Here is a 16533-nt window from a genome sequence, read left to right as displayed (position 1 = left end):
TATTTTTTGACAAACAGATAATGGAGAATTGTAAATATGACTGCCAGCTAAGCAGGAGCAAGTCCATAATGCGAAGGGTTTTTTTGTTTTGTTTTTGGTTTTTTGGGTTTTTTTTTTAAAAGAATTTGAAGATGTCCCCTGGCACTTACTGTGGGTGAAATAGCAGGAATGTGGAAGCTGCCTGGATCTTCTGACTGGACTTTAAGCCCTGTTAGGACAGAGGAGTCTGGTTCCTCTGCAGATCTTCCCAGTGTCTGACTCAGTGCTGGACCCACAAAAGGTCTTTAGTGAAGATTTGTTGCATTTACTAAACTTGAACATACCATTCATCTATCTTAAGTAGCACAGCGCTTGGTGCTCATGAGAACTGAAAATCCTTTCTTGAGTATTGAATAACATTTACCCTTAAAATAGTGGCATTTCATCCTTACTCATTCAATTCATCTCATAACCCATCCCTTCAAGATCCAGAGGGATCCATTCATAGCCAGTGAGGGATCCAGGCTGTGGAGTTTTCTACCCACTTTGGAGAGGACATCAGAACTTAGTGGTTAACAGCACCAGCTTTGCAACAGAGAGACATGGATTTGAACCTACTTATGCTAAGCATTATTTCTCTGTTCTTAGGCTAGTTTCTTAGCCTCCTGGAGTCTTGGTTTCTTCATGTGATCATCTGAAATGCAGCCAATAATCATGGTTAGTGTATCAGGATTGTGTAGAGTTTGATTGTGAATAAGCAAAATCTCCAAATATTAGTGACTTAATAAAGAAGTTTTTTTCTTCTCATGTATAAATTTTGAGGTAGATAGTCCAAAACTAGTGTGATGCCTCTGTTCCATTAAGTCCTGAGGGATGGTCCCCAGCTCCAGCTCACCAAGAAAGTCTTTTTCTCCCCCATGGTCCAAGATGGCATTCATCACATGTGCTTGACTGATAACAGTATAAAAGAAAAGATGAAGAAAAGGACAAAGATGTTCCCCAACTGTTTTAAGAAAGTTCCTGGGAGCCATCTTGTAACACTTCTGCTTACATTCTATCCACCAGAACTGAGTCACATGATCATGCCCACCTGTAAGAGATGACAGGAAGTAGTGACTTTATTCTAGATGGCCATGTACATGACCAAAAATTATAAGACAGAGAAAAAGGGAGAAGAGACCCTGAGTGACAGTGTAATGTCATCTCACCCACTGTGAGCTGTGGTGGGAATTAAATGAGGTGATGTCCAAAATCCTTTCAAAGCACCTGGTAGGGTTCAATGAATGGTGAGTTCTACCATTATTAGACTGTTTGGAGAAATAGGATGGTCTCAGAAAAAAGACAGAACTATGAGGGGGGCCCTAAGGATGTGGAAGGACAGTGCTGAGTCCTAAGCCATAGGTCACATACTAGGGCCCTCTCCTTTAACACCTGGTACTTTTTCCCTCCTCCCTGCAGGAGCAGACCTTGTGATTAATGAAGTGATGTGGTGGGACCATGGAGTGTATTATTGCACCATTGAGGCTCCAGGGGACACATCAGGAGACCCAGATAAGGAGGTGAAGCTCATTGTTCTGCGTAAGTGCTGTTGGAGCTTTCTATTTAGCCACCTCATTGCTGTGACACTTTTACATACAGCACAGAAACAAGCAAGCCCAGGTTATTGTTGGATTGCCAACCTCTGAAGGTCCCTTACCAAAACTAAACTTTATTTTTTTCCTTTTCCTTTTCCTTTTCCTTTTCCTTTTTCTTTTCCTTTTCCTTTTCCTTTTCCTTTTCCTTTCCTTGTCTTTTTTTTTTTTTTTTTTTTGCTGGTATATTGGTCAAGCTTAACCTATAGGTCAAGAGCTATATTTATTAGACCTCTAGAATGTTAGACCTGGAAACATTCACCTGCATATTTGGTTAGCTTCCTCTTGGTGTCTCCCCTGCAGACTGGCTGACAGTGATCTTCATCATTCTGGGAGCCCTCCTTCTGCTCCTGCTGATTGGAGTGTGCTGGTGCCAGTGCTGTCCTCAGTATTGCTGCTGCTACATCCGCTGCCCCTGCTGTCCTGCCCGTTGCTGCTGCCCCGAGGAAGGTGAGAGAGGACAGATAGGCAGTGGGATGGGGTGATGCTGGAGCCTGGTATCCCAAATACATGAGCTTCACACACACAGATCAAAACCTTGGGTCCTTCCAGGTTCTCCTCCATGCCCTTCTCCCCTCACAGGCTCAGAGGTCTTTGACCCCAGCACAGAATATAATGCTAGAGAAAGCTTTAGACCCAAGTGGGAAGATTTCTGTCTCTCCACATCCGAGCCTGCCTGAGGCCTCCTTCCAATGGTTCTGCCTATTGATGGCATTTCCTCAGTGGCCCTGAAATGCCTGTGCTTCAGTATTTGCTCCTAGCTCTCACCTTGCTTGGACAGGGAGTGGCTAGAGCAAGTGGTTTGAATGTAGCAGTGAGAGAGAAGGCCACCCCTTAGAGAGGACTTGAAAAGAACAGATAGAGGAGAAAGGAGTTAAAGCAGTGATTCTTAAACTTAAGAATCACCTAGAGGGCTTGTTAAAACTTAGTTTCTGGCTCTACGTCCAGAGTTTCTGGTTTAATTGGTTTGGGGTAGCCCGATAATTTGTATTCCTCAAAAGTTCCCAAGTGATGTGATGCTGCTGAGCTGTGGGCCACACTTTGAATATCTCTTTTTAGATAAAGGAAAGAGGTTTAGATGAAGGAGAGAGGGAACGGAAGATCTTGCTCTTAATGTGATCTTTCTTTGGGCTAAAATTTGACTTTTTTTTTTTTTATTTTTTTCAAATGTTTATTTATTTTTGAGAGAGAGAGAGCGACAGAGCATGAGCAGGGGAAGGGCAGAGAAAGAGGGAGACAGAATCTGAAGCAGGCTTCAGACTCTGAGCTGTCAGCACAGAGTCCGAGGCCGGGCTCGAACTCATGAACTGTGAGATCCTGTCCTAAGCTCAAGTCAGGCACTTAACTGACTGAGCCACCCAGGTGCCCCTAAAATTTGACATTTTAAACCAAAATTATGATATACCCTAAAAAATTTGGCTGTGGAATGCCAAATTTTTTAATAGAAAATTATTCTATAATGACTTCTTAATAAATAGATGGAGTGGAATCACCTGCTTTAAATGGTAGGAATTTTGTGTTCTTAAAATAACATCTTTTCTCCTGATGATACAAGTAAGGTATGACATTGTAGAAAATTTGAGAAATTTGGGAAAGTGTAAACACTAAGCACTCAGAGATAATCACTTTTATCAGTTTGGTTCATTTGAAAGGAAATTTTTTAAAAGGAAATATAAGGAATTACCTCTTAAGATAGAAAAAAAACCTTAATCTACAATGTCAAGAAGGCTAATGGCCTGAGTCTGGTTTCAGGTCTGTGTTCCGAGGTTTTTGTCTTATAGGAAAAGAGAACTAACTTTTTTTGGATGTCTGCTATGCGTAAGCCCCTTCCATATATTTCCCTCTGTGAATCCTCACAACCCTAGAAGACTGTGTTATCACTGCTTAACAGATGAGGAGACTGAAGGTCAGAGAAGTCACACAGCTAGTAAGTAACAGTGGCAGTGTGGTGTTGAATCCATGTTCACCTGACGTATGAATGCCCGAATGTCACACAGTTGAGGCTGCCACAGCCTCTGTGTGTAGATCACAGTGGGCTTGGCAGAGAAACCAATGACCTCCTGAAAGAGAGGGAAAATAGCAGAGGACTCAATACTGGGCTGTGGAACTCCCTACCTTTCAAGAGCCTCTGGGACAGATCCCAAGGAAAAATCACTATCACTGAAGTAGTAATATGTGTGAAGAGATGAGAAAACTGCTCCCAAGATGCCTTCTTAGAATCCCTAAGTCAGTGGGGCACTAAAAACAGGCAGAACCGGGGACAAAGCCCGCACAAATGATAAATGTATCCACTGTCAGTAAGCTGATAAACACGTTCTGGGGGAGAATGATTTCTCTTAAGTGGTTAGAGTTCATTTAGAAGAACTGGTAAAATAAAGAAATGCAGGCCACAAATAAAGGTCCCTGAACTTGAGCAAATGAGGTCACTTTCAGAGTGAGTCACTAAGGCACACTGTCCTGAGAATTTTGATGACAAGAGGAGATTACATAGAGAGGATTGAAGTTGTTAAGGAGGGCTCTTGCATGGGGAAGGGTTTGTGTGTGTGACTGTTGGTTAGAATATGAAAACCCCAAGTGTATTTGTAGGCAAAGAACCAAGGCCAGTAGGAAATGAGTAAAGTGAAGCCTTATTTTTTTAACGTATTTTTTTTTTTGAAAGAACACAAGTGGGGGAGGGGCAGTGAGAGAGGGAGACACAGAATCCAAAGGAGGCTCCAGGCTCTGAGCTGTCAGCACAGAGCCTAACGCAGGGCTTGAACCCACTAACCATGAGATTGTGACCTGAGCCTAAATCGGACGCTTAACCCACTGAGCTACCCAGGTGCCCACCCCTAAAATGAAGCCTTATGAGGCAAGGCGATCACTGAGCAGGAGGAACAGTTGGGATTGACATCAGGTATACAGCAAAAGAACTACCTGTAGAAAGGAAGGGAAGGGCAGCCTGACCTCTGGAGAAAGGGGGGAAGTCATTAAAATGTGGGGGATGATCCAAAGTGTAAGGGAAGAAGCTGAGGGATCTCATACCAGCCTGTCTCAATTTTAGCAAATCAGAATTCTAGAGGCAGAACAGAGCTTGAGAATGACATCAGTGCTTCTTGACCTTCTCTGACCACAGCTCACCTCCCTAACTTGCTCCCACTTTACAGTGAGTTAATGGAGGACCAGAGAGGAGAAAAAATGAAATGACACCAGATATTAGTAACTCTTGATATTTCACTTAGTACTGGTAAATGACCCACAGTAGAACTTAAAAGATGAAAGTGATTGAAACTGATTCCTACATCGGTTACTGGCCATCCTCCCCACAGGGCCTCTAGGCATCCCGTGTAGTAGGGCCACAGGCCACACTGGGAATCTCTGATCTACCCACCCACCTCCCCATTCTGCTTACAGCTGAAGGAAGTAAGGCCTAAAGAGACTTTTGCACAATTTCACACAGCTCGTTAGTGGCAGATCCTGGACTAGACATAGTTCTCTTGATTCCATGCCCAGGGCTGGTTCCTCTTCCTCAACCAAGATGATGTCATCAGCTGAAAGTTCATGGGGAGGGGAAGACATGAGAAGTGGGGACCATTTAAACTGCTGCTCTAGAGGAGGGAAGTGGGGTCTATAGATCAGTCAAGGGAAGCCAGTTGAGCAGGGCTACTTGAAGGCGGTTGTCTGACTGCAGTCAGCTCTGGCAGCATGGGGCCAGAAGCTAAAGCTGAAATGGTAAGAGTTCAAGTGCATGGGATTCTAGGGAGCTCCTCAGGATGTCACTGAAATGATTAGCCAGCCAAGTTAGGGGGACTGGTGTATGGGAAAAAGTGAAAGGACTGTGTGACCATGGATCAAAAGAGGGTAAAGAAGGAGTTCTTTAAGGGTGGGGAATGGCTGATAAGCAGTTACAGGCAAGTGCAGTTGGAAGGCTTCAAGGCACCACAGATGATCTTGACTGCAGGGAAGGAGAGGCAGGTGCTGTGTCATTTCTGTCACGGAAGAGATGTCTTAAAGAACGTGCCCTGGGTTTTCCTCAGAAGTGAAGATAAATATGCCTTTGGTAGTTTAGGCTCCAAATGTATACTTTTGTTTCCTATGGGATCTAAAGCAAAAAAAGTGACTTATAACAATGAGAGCCACTGTCTCTTGACTGTCTGTCATCTGTTAGGCATTTCAAATGTATTGCTTCATTTAACCTCAACAACTTTATGAAATAGGTATTTCCATCCTTAGCTTACAGATGAGGAGCCTGGGCCCGCACACTCTGGAAGGTCACTCAAAATCAGACTCCTGGTATACGCTGGGATTCAGGTGGAAGTCCATTGACCCTGAAAGCTTTTATTTAAGGAAACTAAACCCTGAGGACCATAGTTCTCAGGAGATTCTTGAGAATCCTCAGTAGACAACTCTAGTTGAGCTTCCTGCACTTGAATTAGGGAGCTTGTTGAAAACACAGCTGCTGCTTGCTCTGCGTGAGACTGAAGGATATCTGGGAACAGGACCCAGTAATCTGTATTTTTAAGTAGCTCATTAAAGTGATCAAGGCAGACTTTACTCCACTGAGGTTCAGAGATAACTTATTAGGAGTTTTTTGAGGCTTAGCTACTTTCTCCATGTCTCTTATTTTATTGCCTATCTGATTCCCCACTAGGTGAACAGAAAACCCTGACATCCCTAGGGGACAAGAGGGCATAGGAGAAGCTCAGAGGTTGTGTTTTCCACTCCCATCTCAACAGTTCCATTGCATCAGGGAAGGGAGGGGCCCTGGGGAAAAGGATGTGGCAGCTAAGAAGGGAGCAGGTGGGTTAATCTCTCAGAGAGGATCTCAGAGATCCTCATCCTCAGATGGAGGATCTGGAAGGGTCTCTAGAGAGTTATCTGTGCAGAGGGTCCCATTAGTTAAGTCATTTGGGGAGCAAGGAGTAAGCCCAACTTTCCCTTTCTCTACTGTTGAATTAAGAGAGTAGGAGAAGGAAGTGGCCAGGATTCAGTTAGAGGGGTGGGGGGTGGATAGAGTTGTTCCCAATTGAGCCAGATGTCCCCAGGCCTTAGAGGCAGAGGCAGGTCTGGAGTGGGTTTTGAAAGGTATAGAGCTGAGTTAGTAATAAAGGGAGGAGGTACAATTGTGGAAGGTTTTTGTTTTTTGTTTTGTTTTTCATCACAGAAATAAAGGAGTCTGGGGACTCACTGATTTGACAGAAAGGACACAGGCCTGGGCATCAGAATGGCACCTCTGGCCATCACCAGCTATGGGACCTTGAACTGGGAAGTCAACCTCCCTGCACCCAGCTTCTTCATCTAATTCCCACATTAACAGATTGCTCTGAGGATTAGTTAGCCTATATAAAGTGACTGGCACATACGTATTAAGCAGGGCATTATGTGTGCTGATGGTAGCACATATAGGAAGCTAGGGGAGGCATCTGTTAGCAAGAGGGAGAGGAAGTGCTGAAGCATTTGGAGGGTCTAGAGTGCTGTCCAGTAGCATGAAGGTGTGGCAGCTGGGTGAGCTTCTCTAAGTTTGCATCTGATTTCCTCCAGGCTGGGCTATGACGCACTACCAGGGCTGGAGCTCCGGACATTTCTGGAGGCTCTGCTGCAACCACTTCCTGTTGTGCTGGAAGTTTGTTTCACACTGGAGTCATTGGGCCCAGATGGCCACTTAGCTGTTGGCCTCAGCAAATCCCCGGCCCTTTGCAGTAGGGTCCAGAGTGCCTGTCTGCCCCTCTTACTGTGCCAGGAGGAAGCCTGAGGCAGAGCCCTGCTGCTTTAGAGGTGGCCACAGGCTTGAGGAACCCAGGAGGAGGTGAGAGTGCCAGCTGGGGGGCCTGAGGCAGGCACTTCCTGCCTGAACACACAAGTCCTTTTCCTACATGCATGGACGGACTGAGACCTTGGGACAGAATCACCTTAAAATAGAAATTCATGAACAAACCAACTAAATGATTTTGTTTTTAATTTACACTCATGGGGGCAGAGAGGAAAGGATTGTGTGCTTCAGACTAGCTGCACTAGGGTATCAGAGTGACATTTCTATTGATCCCTCTTGCTTTTTTTATATGATTTTCTTTGCCCTGAAAGGAAATGGTATTTCCCTTCTCCCTTCTCTGCCTTCACTGCACCACTTAGAGATTCCCCCTACTTAGGATAAGGAGAAGAGTAGAAAGGATCCACTGGGATCTACTTCAGCTTTTTGCATCTCTTGCCTCCCTTCCACTAGTTTCTCCTCTCCACCCCCAGGGTTGCAGGGCTGTTGTACTAGCTAGAAAATTCTTCAGTGTCCCTCCCTTTACCAGTAATTCTGCCCATTGACCTCAGCATCTACATCCTTTTTTTTTTTTTTTTTTTTTTTTTTTAGCTTTTTCCACTCTGAGTGGGCAGCCCTGAGCTTCCCTGGCAGTCCCTGACTCATAGCTGCCTTAAAGTCCTTTGCGTCTGCACCTTCTAGATTTGGCCTGTGGCTGAAGGCCTTGTTGGCCTGGGACCCAAGATTTCATTGCCTACTAATACCCACGTATCTACCTAAATTTTAGGTGAAACTGGGAATGGCAGGACGATACAATATTTTCAAGACTAGGAAGTCAGGGTTATAGGTATGCTTTCCTTGGGAATAGGGGTTGCATCCTGTACCCCAGGAGTCCCAGCTCCTTGCAAGATGACCAATTAGTTACTATTCCCTTAACTTTCACTCCTATGTAAGATAGGTCAGAAACTGGCCTCTTAGCAAAGCCTCCTAGCAAGAAAAGTGAGGTGGGAGGTGTGGGGCTTGTCCTGGCTGAGGGTCCGCATTTCTCCTTTTTCCCCTCTAGCCCTGGCTCGCCACCGGTACATGAAGCAGGCTCAGGCCCTAGGCCCTCAGATGATGGAAAAACCCCTATACTGGGGGGCGGACAGGAGCTCCCAGGTTTCATCTTATCCAATGAACCCGCTGCTGCAGCGAGGTAAACCTTGCCAGAGATTTGGGGTGGGAGAGGGCAGAGGGTAAGGGTAGGAATATGGGCTGCATTGGGGCCTTCATGACAATATAGTGAATATCTATGATCAAGGGGACGGGATGGATGCAAGCTGAAAAATGTGGCATTTTGGTGCCATGGTTCTGAGAAGCCATGTTTTGGGCCAGCAATTCTGTATGTTCTTATCCTTGTTTGCATTCAGATTTGTCCCTGCGATCCAGCCTCCCACAGATGCCAATGAGCCAGACCACTGCTCACCCTCCCATCACCAATGGTGTCCTAGAGTATTTGGAGAAAGAGCTGCGGAACTTCAACCCAGCCCAGCCTCTGCCCCCTGACCTCAAAGCCATATCTGGCCAAGCCTGCAGCATGCTGTCCTCCCTGGGCTCTGAGGTTGTGGAACGCAGAATCATCCACCTGCCTCCACTGATCAGAGACCTGCCGTCCTCCCAGAGGACCAGCAACTCCTCCCACCAACAGTGGCTCACTCCAATTCCCCCTGGACCCTGGGATCTGAGGGAGGAGAGAAGGCAGCCCCACTACTCTGCTTTTCACCAGGAGCTCCAGGACAGGGAGCCTAAGCGCCGGGCATTGGAAGGACGGGAGCTGAACCAACTTCGGAGGGGAAGGCGCCACTGCTCTGGGCTGCGTGGGTTACCCACGCCCTGGTCAGACAGGGACAGCCCCAGTGACGGCCCCTCGTCCAGTGAGGCCCACTGGTGGCCCAACCACGTATCTGCTCGGAGCCACTACTCAGGCCGACCTCACAGGCCTGGCCCCTGGGAGAATGCCCAGAGGCCCCAGAGGCGCAGGCCCCGCAGCTACTCCCCGCCCTTGCCTTCCGGCCTCAGTTCCTGGAGCTCTGAGGAGGATGAGAAGGAGAGGCAGTCCCGGAGCTGGGGAACCCACCGCCGCAGCTCACACCCCTCACACTGGCCTGAGGAGAAGCCACCCAGCTACCGCTCGCTGGATGTCATGCCAGGCAAGAATGGCAGGAAAAAAGGGAGTGTGGAGAGGCGCTCGGTGAGCCTGGGGCATCCTGCTGAGGGTCGGGCATGGGCAGAGCGGGGCTTGGCCACAGCTGGCAGAGGCCACCCCACATGCCACCAGTGAGAGTACCTCCTCCTTGTTTTGCACAGCTTGCCTCATGGGCTTGGTGAGACCTCGCTCGAAGGGGCCGGGTGAGTGCAGAGGGCCAGGAAGGGCTCGATGCTTGATGCTTAAAACAGGGCCTTCTCATCCTCAGACCAGCCCTCATCACAGTCTGGTGAGGCAGGGCTTCCCCATTTCACAGATTCAGAAATGAGGCTCAGAATAATTAAGTGCCTTGTGAGTAGTGGAGCTAAGACTTAAACACGGGCTTTATGGCTAAGGCTTTACTTCCTGTCATACCTGCCTGTCTTTACTTAGCAACCGTATTTCCATACCCCAAATTAGAACATGCAGCCTGACAGAGGACATTTGTGCCACTTCTGAGTGCTGCAAGTCAGGGTGCAAGGCCTTGTTGTATTCGAGGATGAGGTCCTCTGAGACCCCCTGGAAAGAATCCTTAAACTGATGAAAAAAACCCCAAACCAAAACAATAAATACCTCATATCCCAAATATGGGTAAAACTTTAGGGTTCTGTGAACAGGCAAGGTGCTAGTCAAAGCTTACCAGCCTAAAAGGGGCACAAAGAGGGATTATAGGCCTTAATTTGTTTTGTTTTTTTTAATTAAAAAAAATTTGTTTTAATTTATTTTTGCGAGAGAGAGAGACAGAGCACAAGTGAGGGAAGGGCAGAGAGAGAGGGGAACACAGAATCCAAAGCAGGCTCCAGGCTCTGAGCTGTCCGCACAGAGCCCAGTGTGGGGCTCCAACTCACAGACTGCAAGATCATGACCTGAGCTGAAGTCAGACACTTAACTGACTGAGCCACCCAGGTGCCCTGGCCTTAATTTGTTTTTTAAGATGTGACTTAAAAAATCATTTTATAATTAATGTATCCAAATGATGATATTCCCTTAATGTCACTTTGCAAAGTTATGCTGCCGTTGCTCAAAAATATTCACGAACTGCCTTCGGAACCAATTTACATGAAAATATATTTCTGTATTTGACCAAAATCCTCTTCTGTTTGCTTCTGTTGAGATAGAGATATCTCTGAGGGAAGTTCCCAGAGTAGAAGATATCATAGGAAGAAGAATTTTAGTCTCTAATATACCTTCAAGGATATATTTGTCATTTGGAAATGCAAATACTGCTGTGATTTGTTTAAAAAACAATCACATGTATGTAGTGTGCAAAGAAACAGGGACGTTGTGGAAGCTATGGTGCTAGTCTTTCAGGAAAAGAGCCTTGGTGAGAGAGTAATTCATGAGCAAGGTCTGCAGGCACTTCTGAAATAATGGCAATTATATCATATTCTCACAGATGTCCCACGAGAGAGGCAAAGACCAGTAACAATGAAACTTACTAGTATCCTTACTAAGTGGTACCTAGCTATGGGCATTTATGCACTATCTAATTTAATCCTTAGAGCACCCTGTGAGGTTTTTACTATTATTTTCATTTTACAGTGGATACAGCTCTTTCTTCCATGTTACCAGTAAGAAAATTATATCCTGAAAGAAAACCCGGAACCAGTTAGAGCTGGGACAACAGCTGTTACTTTAGTCATTAGTGACTAAACTGTCTCTTATTTTAACAGAAAAAAAAAAAAAAAAGTGTAATGTAAAAGCCAATGTTTGGCCTCAAATCCAAGCCCTGTTTTCTTCTAATTTTTTCTTTTTTTCATTTTCTTCTCTTTAAGTTCAATTATGTGGTTTCTTGTAAGTGAGAGAAGGGAAAAAGGAACATTAATTAAGTTCCAGACACTGGGGTAAGCCCTTTCTAAACCTTATTTCACTTAATCTTTATAACATTAGGTGAGGCTCAGTGAGATTAAGTATCATGCCCTCAGTCACAAAGCCAGTAGGGAGTGAAACCAGAATTTGAACACAGACAGCTCTCTGACTCTCAAGCCTGTACCCTTTCAGTAACTCATAATGCCTCATTTGAAAGAAAGAAGAATCGTCTGGGGCAATGATGCTCTCCTTCTATATTTCTTCCTCTTAACTTTATTTCTTCCCTATTTTCTGAAAGTATCACAGCTTCCTTTATCATTAAAATGTACACACCACTAATTCTAACACAGGCAAACCAAATTTTCTATTGCAAAGTTGCTCACGAGACCCAAAGATCTCACTAACGATCATTTTGAAAGCCTTCATTGTTTTGGATCTCTGAGTTTATCTCACAAAGAGTTATCAGTTTACTTTATCACATTCAACTGTCTACTCATATTCTGAGTGACTAGAGGCCCAGGGCCAAAGCTGGCTTTAGAAAATTGATTGGTTTGAAAGGGCACAGTGTTTTGTTCATAGTTGGAATTTTTAATGCCTTTAGTGAAGCAAAAGTATCCAGGGCCAAAATCTCTTTGCATCTTTCCTCAGTGGGGCTGGTTGCTTCCCACACACTTTCCTAGCCTCTGAAGTCTTCAGAGTTTGCAGCTAACCTCAGAACTTATAATACAATTAGACCACTAGATGGCAATCTTTGATTATGTATAACTGGAAGTTTCTGTTTGCTCCGTGACTTGATTTTTCACCATTTTCTTAAATCAAGCTTTTGGCAGTTAGTTTTACCATAACTTTTTACAAAATACTTTTTAAAAATAGTTCATTAAATATTCAGAGCAATATGCATTAATCGAAAAATCTTTTGCTCACATGGAACCTTCTCTCTAAAGAATCATTAATGTTTAACAAATATATACCAAGGAACAAGGGCTTCCATCCAAAATATTACCCTGTTCTTTACACAGTGCCCATGAGAAAGTGGAAGTTATGTTGAGGAGTCTCCCGTTTGACTGCCAAACCAGTTAATATCTGACCTCAGGTCTGGTGTTTTTTCCACTCCATCAAACCTCAGAAATCTAAGAAATTATAATGTCAAGCTTTAAACTCCTGTGGTTTCACACTGCATTGCCCCATGTGTTCCTGACCTCCTTCAAATTGATTATCTTTCTTTGCAATCTTGCCTTATCATAAAGGGCTTCCCAAGGCATTTCTGGTTTGTTGCAAGCTTGGCCTATACACACCTCTTATAATATGAAAGAAAACTGCATTCCTTCCTCTCCTAGTTAAACTCAAACTTTCTGTAGAGAAGCCAAGATTTTTTTTCATTTTTCTTGACTCAATTTAATAAAACCTTTTTTTGATCAGTATACTTAATCTTCTACTTTTAATACAATGCCTATTCCTTGATCATGTGTAGGTTTTTCTTCAGCAAGCCCTGCACAAGGAACTTTCCTTTTGTCCCATTTCATTACTTTCCTTTGTATCAGAGAACATTTATCCCATAGCATTTTGATTAGAAGTCATGCCCCCTAAAAATCACTTTCCTAATAAAATGGAAACACAATTTTTCTATAGCAACATGAATGTATGTACATATACAATGCATTTTGAACAGTATGTTTTGGGACAGATACCTTATTTTGCCATTTCAAGTAAGATAAGAACGGTCACATTCATGGACTACAGCTGTAGATATTCAAAACATAGATAGAAATCCCCTACAATATATAGTTAGAGAAATATGAGAAATGTAGACATAGTCCTTGCCCTGATAGAACAAGTTGAAAAAGCCGAAAGATCAAGTGGACTAACTACTGAAGAAAAGCCACTGAGTTTGGTCAGGAAGAGATAATTAATGATCTCTGAAAAATAACTTGAGAGAAATACTAAGGTATGAAGCTAAACTTTTTAGAAGGGCTGAGAAGGAATGGTTCAGGAGAATATGAGTAGGAAAAGAACTTGGCCATGTCTTCATAAACAAATGGTAGGGTGATGGGCTGATGAATGGACAGGGTACTTTTTTTCAGTCTAAGGGACACTTAAAGATGTTAAAATCAGCAGGTGACAAAGTGAATGAGACTAAAACTTTCAAAAATTAAAGATGTTTGAGGGAGCCTCCAGGGAGGTATGAAAGAAGAGAAACTTCAGCCTGGGGAAGACACTGGCTTTATGAAGAGTCAAGAAATAATTTTTAGATTCATACATGCTGTCCCAGCATCCACCACTCATCTATGATTTGAACACAATCAAGTGCACCTTGTGTGTTCTATGCATAGACAATAGATCCCAGCTGACTGGATTTTTTTGTGTTCTATTCCACAGGAGAGAGACAGCTCCCATAGTGGAAGGAGTGTGGTCATTTAGTCACCCGGCACAGCACTACTTCTTTGGCTACTTCTCAGCTCCGCAAGTCATCAGCATCACCTAGATGTCCAGCTGATTGGGACGGACTCTACCAACCCGTTTCTAACAGTTCTGGCTTAGATTCTGAGAATGAAACAGAAGAATATTAAAAACAAGAGTTTGAGGGGTGCCTGAGTGGCTCAGTCAGTTGAGCGTCTGACTTCGGCTCAGGTCATGATCTCACGGCTTCTGTGTTCTAGCCCCGTGTTGGGCTCTGTGCTGATAGCTCAGAGCCTGGAGCCTGCTTCAGATTCTGTGTCTGCCTGTCTGTACCCCTCCCCTTCTCATGCTCTGTCTCTTTCTGTCTCTCAAAAATAAATAAACATTTAAAAACCTGTTTAAAAAACAAGAGTTTGAGGAATTCATGACTATAGCGTTAGCTTTGGCTCACACTCTGCACATTTAGAGTACCTGACATGTAATGGACCCTAACTGGGATGTGATCCCTCAGAAACTTAGTAGCTGGAGTCTTCAGCTAGGTTACACGCTCAGAACCGTGGCCATTTTCACAGAACTCAGGAATCTTTAAGAAGAAATCAAACATGTTTCAGGTGCAGGAAATTTATTGAATAGTATGTGGGAAATTTCCATGGGAACTTGTCTCTATCTCTATAGCATACCTGCATATTAGGAGTACACTTTGCTGCACCTATGCCCATTCCTGAGTGCTCTTGAGGGTCAAGTCAGAGATAGCATGGGAAATACTCCAGCAACGTGTTCTCTCATGGGTTATTTATGCAAGTGTCAAAAATCACAAGAAGCAATTTTGCACCAAACTTGTTCCTGTCCCTTGTTTTTATTTTCATTTTGCTTTTTTTTTTTTTTTTTTTTTGCTTATATCTAATTTATATATTCTTACATATTATGTATCCATTAAAATCACTTTGAATGCTTCTTGGGGACAGCACAGTATATAAATAAATTAGAAAGAAAATATACTGACCTAAGGATTCTGCCCCAAATAAATATCTACTTTGATGTGCTTGACTGAATTGAGTTTTCTTCCCAACTAAAGCTCAGAGTAGAGCCAAGCCAACTTGGATAGTTTTGGAGTCACCTTTGTCTTGGCACCACTCAGCCTTGCAGATTTGAGATTTCCCAAGCAGAAGCATCCAGGTAGGTTTTGCCACTCCAAGAACCCCAGGAGGAGTGGGCTATGCCCTCCCTATAATAAGCTGTACTACTCCCTCCCATTTTCTCCAGCCCCTTTGGTGGTTTCATGAACCCATTTGTGCTTGATGTAGACACCCTCCTTGAGCAGGGAAGGAGGTGGTCTGAAAGGAGGGGTGTGTCTGTGTTCCTCAACAGTATCTTTATGTGTACGACCTTAAGCTCAATTTAGATCCTGTTGCGTTGACACATCCATTTTTTTCCCCCAATCTCATTAATTACATCTAGAGAAAATAGGTTAAATGCCTGTGTTGTACAAAGGTTTCTTTGGGATTTTTGATGTCTGTAATGTAACTGGATCTAAAATAGCAAAACAGAAAAAGAAATTAACAGTTAAGACATAAAATTCAGGGGTGCCTGGGTGGCCCAGTTGGTTGAGCATCTGACTTCAGCTCAGGTCATGGTCTCCCAGGTAGCAGGTTTGAGCCCCATGTCAGACTCCATGCTGTCAGATCTTTTGAACCCCCTTCTTCTGAGCATCCAACTTTGGCTCAGGTCATGATATCACGGTTCGTGAGCTCAAGCCCTGTGTCAGGCTCTGTGCTGACAGCTCGGAACCTGAAGCCTGCTTTGGATTCTGTGTCTCCTCCTCTCTCTGTCCTCCCCTGCTCACTCTCTTTCTGACTCTCTCAAAAATAAACATTAAAAAAATTTTTTTTTAATGAGGAAAGGTGTCATTTCAGTAACCGAAGTTTGTGTGTGTGTGTCCTGAGATAAGAATGTCCACACGGAACTGCCTCTGCAACAGGGCTAAACTGGCCATATCTCCCCATGGAATAACTTGATGCCCCTGGATCAAACCGATTTTGGACTGCCCAACAGTTACAACTTTCTGTTCTGGATAATTCAGATCTTCATCAAAGTCTCCTCTCACATTATGAGCATAATCAGCAGTCTTGAAGATAGTCATAACTCTCTTTGGTGCAAAGGTTTCCAGTACACAGAACGCGCTGAACCTTTCCTGGCACCAGCAGTTTTTTTTTTTAATTTAGCTGGCAGTATGTTGTACCAGTGTGTGATGTCTCTTAATACTAACACCAACATCTTGTCACTGGGCTGTGCTCAGTCACCACAACTGCTACCTCAGGAAATTGGATTTTTAATTAAGAGCTCTCTGAAATGAAATCTCAATGCAGGCCAGATAGTCTCACTGGAGAATAATAGCAAACCTTTAAAAGTATAATTAACACTAAGTTTGTACAGTGTCTTCCAGAAAATAGAAAGGAGGAAATACTCCCAACTCATTTAAGGAGACCAGTGCAAAGCCACTGCAAAAGTCATTACAAAAAAAGAAAACCACAAAAAAATATCTCTTCTGAACTTATATGCAAAAATCATTAACAGACTATTACCAAATATTTTAATACTTAAAAATAATTATACACCATGAATAAATGGGATTTGGCCCATATATGCAAGACTGGTTCGCAGCATAGTAAAAGTAATCTTGAAAAACAAAATTGGAGAACTTATAGCTTCCAATTTTAAAATGTACTATTGGAGCACCTGGGTGGCTCAGTTGGTTAAGCTTCCAACTC

At 43.8% G+C, this 16533-nt stretch overlaps 1 protein-coding gene across 2 annotated transcripts in view; it reads left to right on the top strand.

The window, feature by feature from the left end:
- Window positions 1–13988, top strand: part of ILDR1 (immunoglobulin like domain containing receptor 1) — a 29210-nt gene extending 15222 nt beyond the window's left edge. Inside the window, exons 4-8 of one of the 2 annotated variants that reach the window (XM_042956043.1) lie at window positions 1438–1557; window positions 1914–2060; window positions 8399–8530; window positions 8745–9524; window positions 13745–13988. In XM_042956043.1, coding sequence (XP_042811977.1) covers window positions 1438–1557; window positions 1914–2060; window positions 8399–8530; window positions 8745–9524; window positions 13745–13764 — 1199 coding nt within the window. In that variant the 3' untranslated portion in view covers window positions 13765–13988. Of the gene's footprint in view, window positions 1–1437; window positions 1558–1913; window positions 2061–8398; window positions 8531–8744; window positions 9566–13744 lie in introns of both variants that reach the window. The other variant, XM_042956042.1, reaches the window with a different exon arrangement.
- The last annotated feature ends 2545 nt before the right edge of the window (window positions 13989–16533 follow it).

Source organism: Panthera leo, chromosome C2 (assembly GCF_018350215.1).
Source record: "Panthera leo isolate Ple1 chromosome C2, P.leo_Ple1_pat1.1, whole genome shotgun sequence".
In the NCBI taxonomy this organism is placed as follows: domain Eukaryota; kingdom Metazoa; phylum Chordata; class Mammalia; order Carnivora; family Felidae; genus Panthera; species Panthera leo.
The sequence above is the reverse complement of the archived record's forward strand: the minus strand, read 5'-3'. Positions and strand labels throughout refer to the sequence as shown.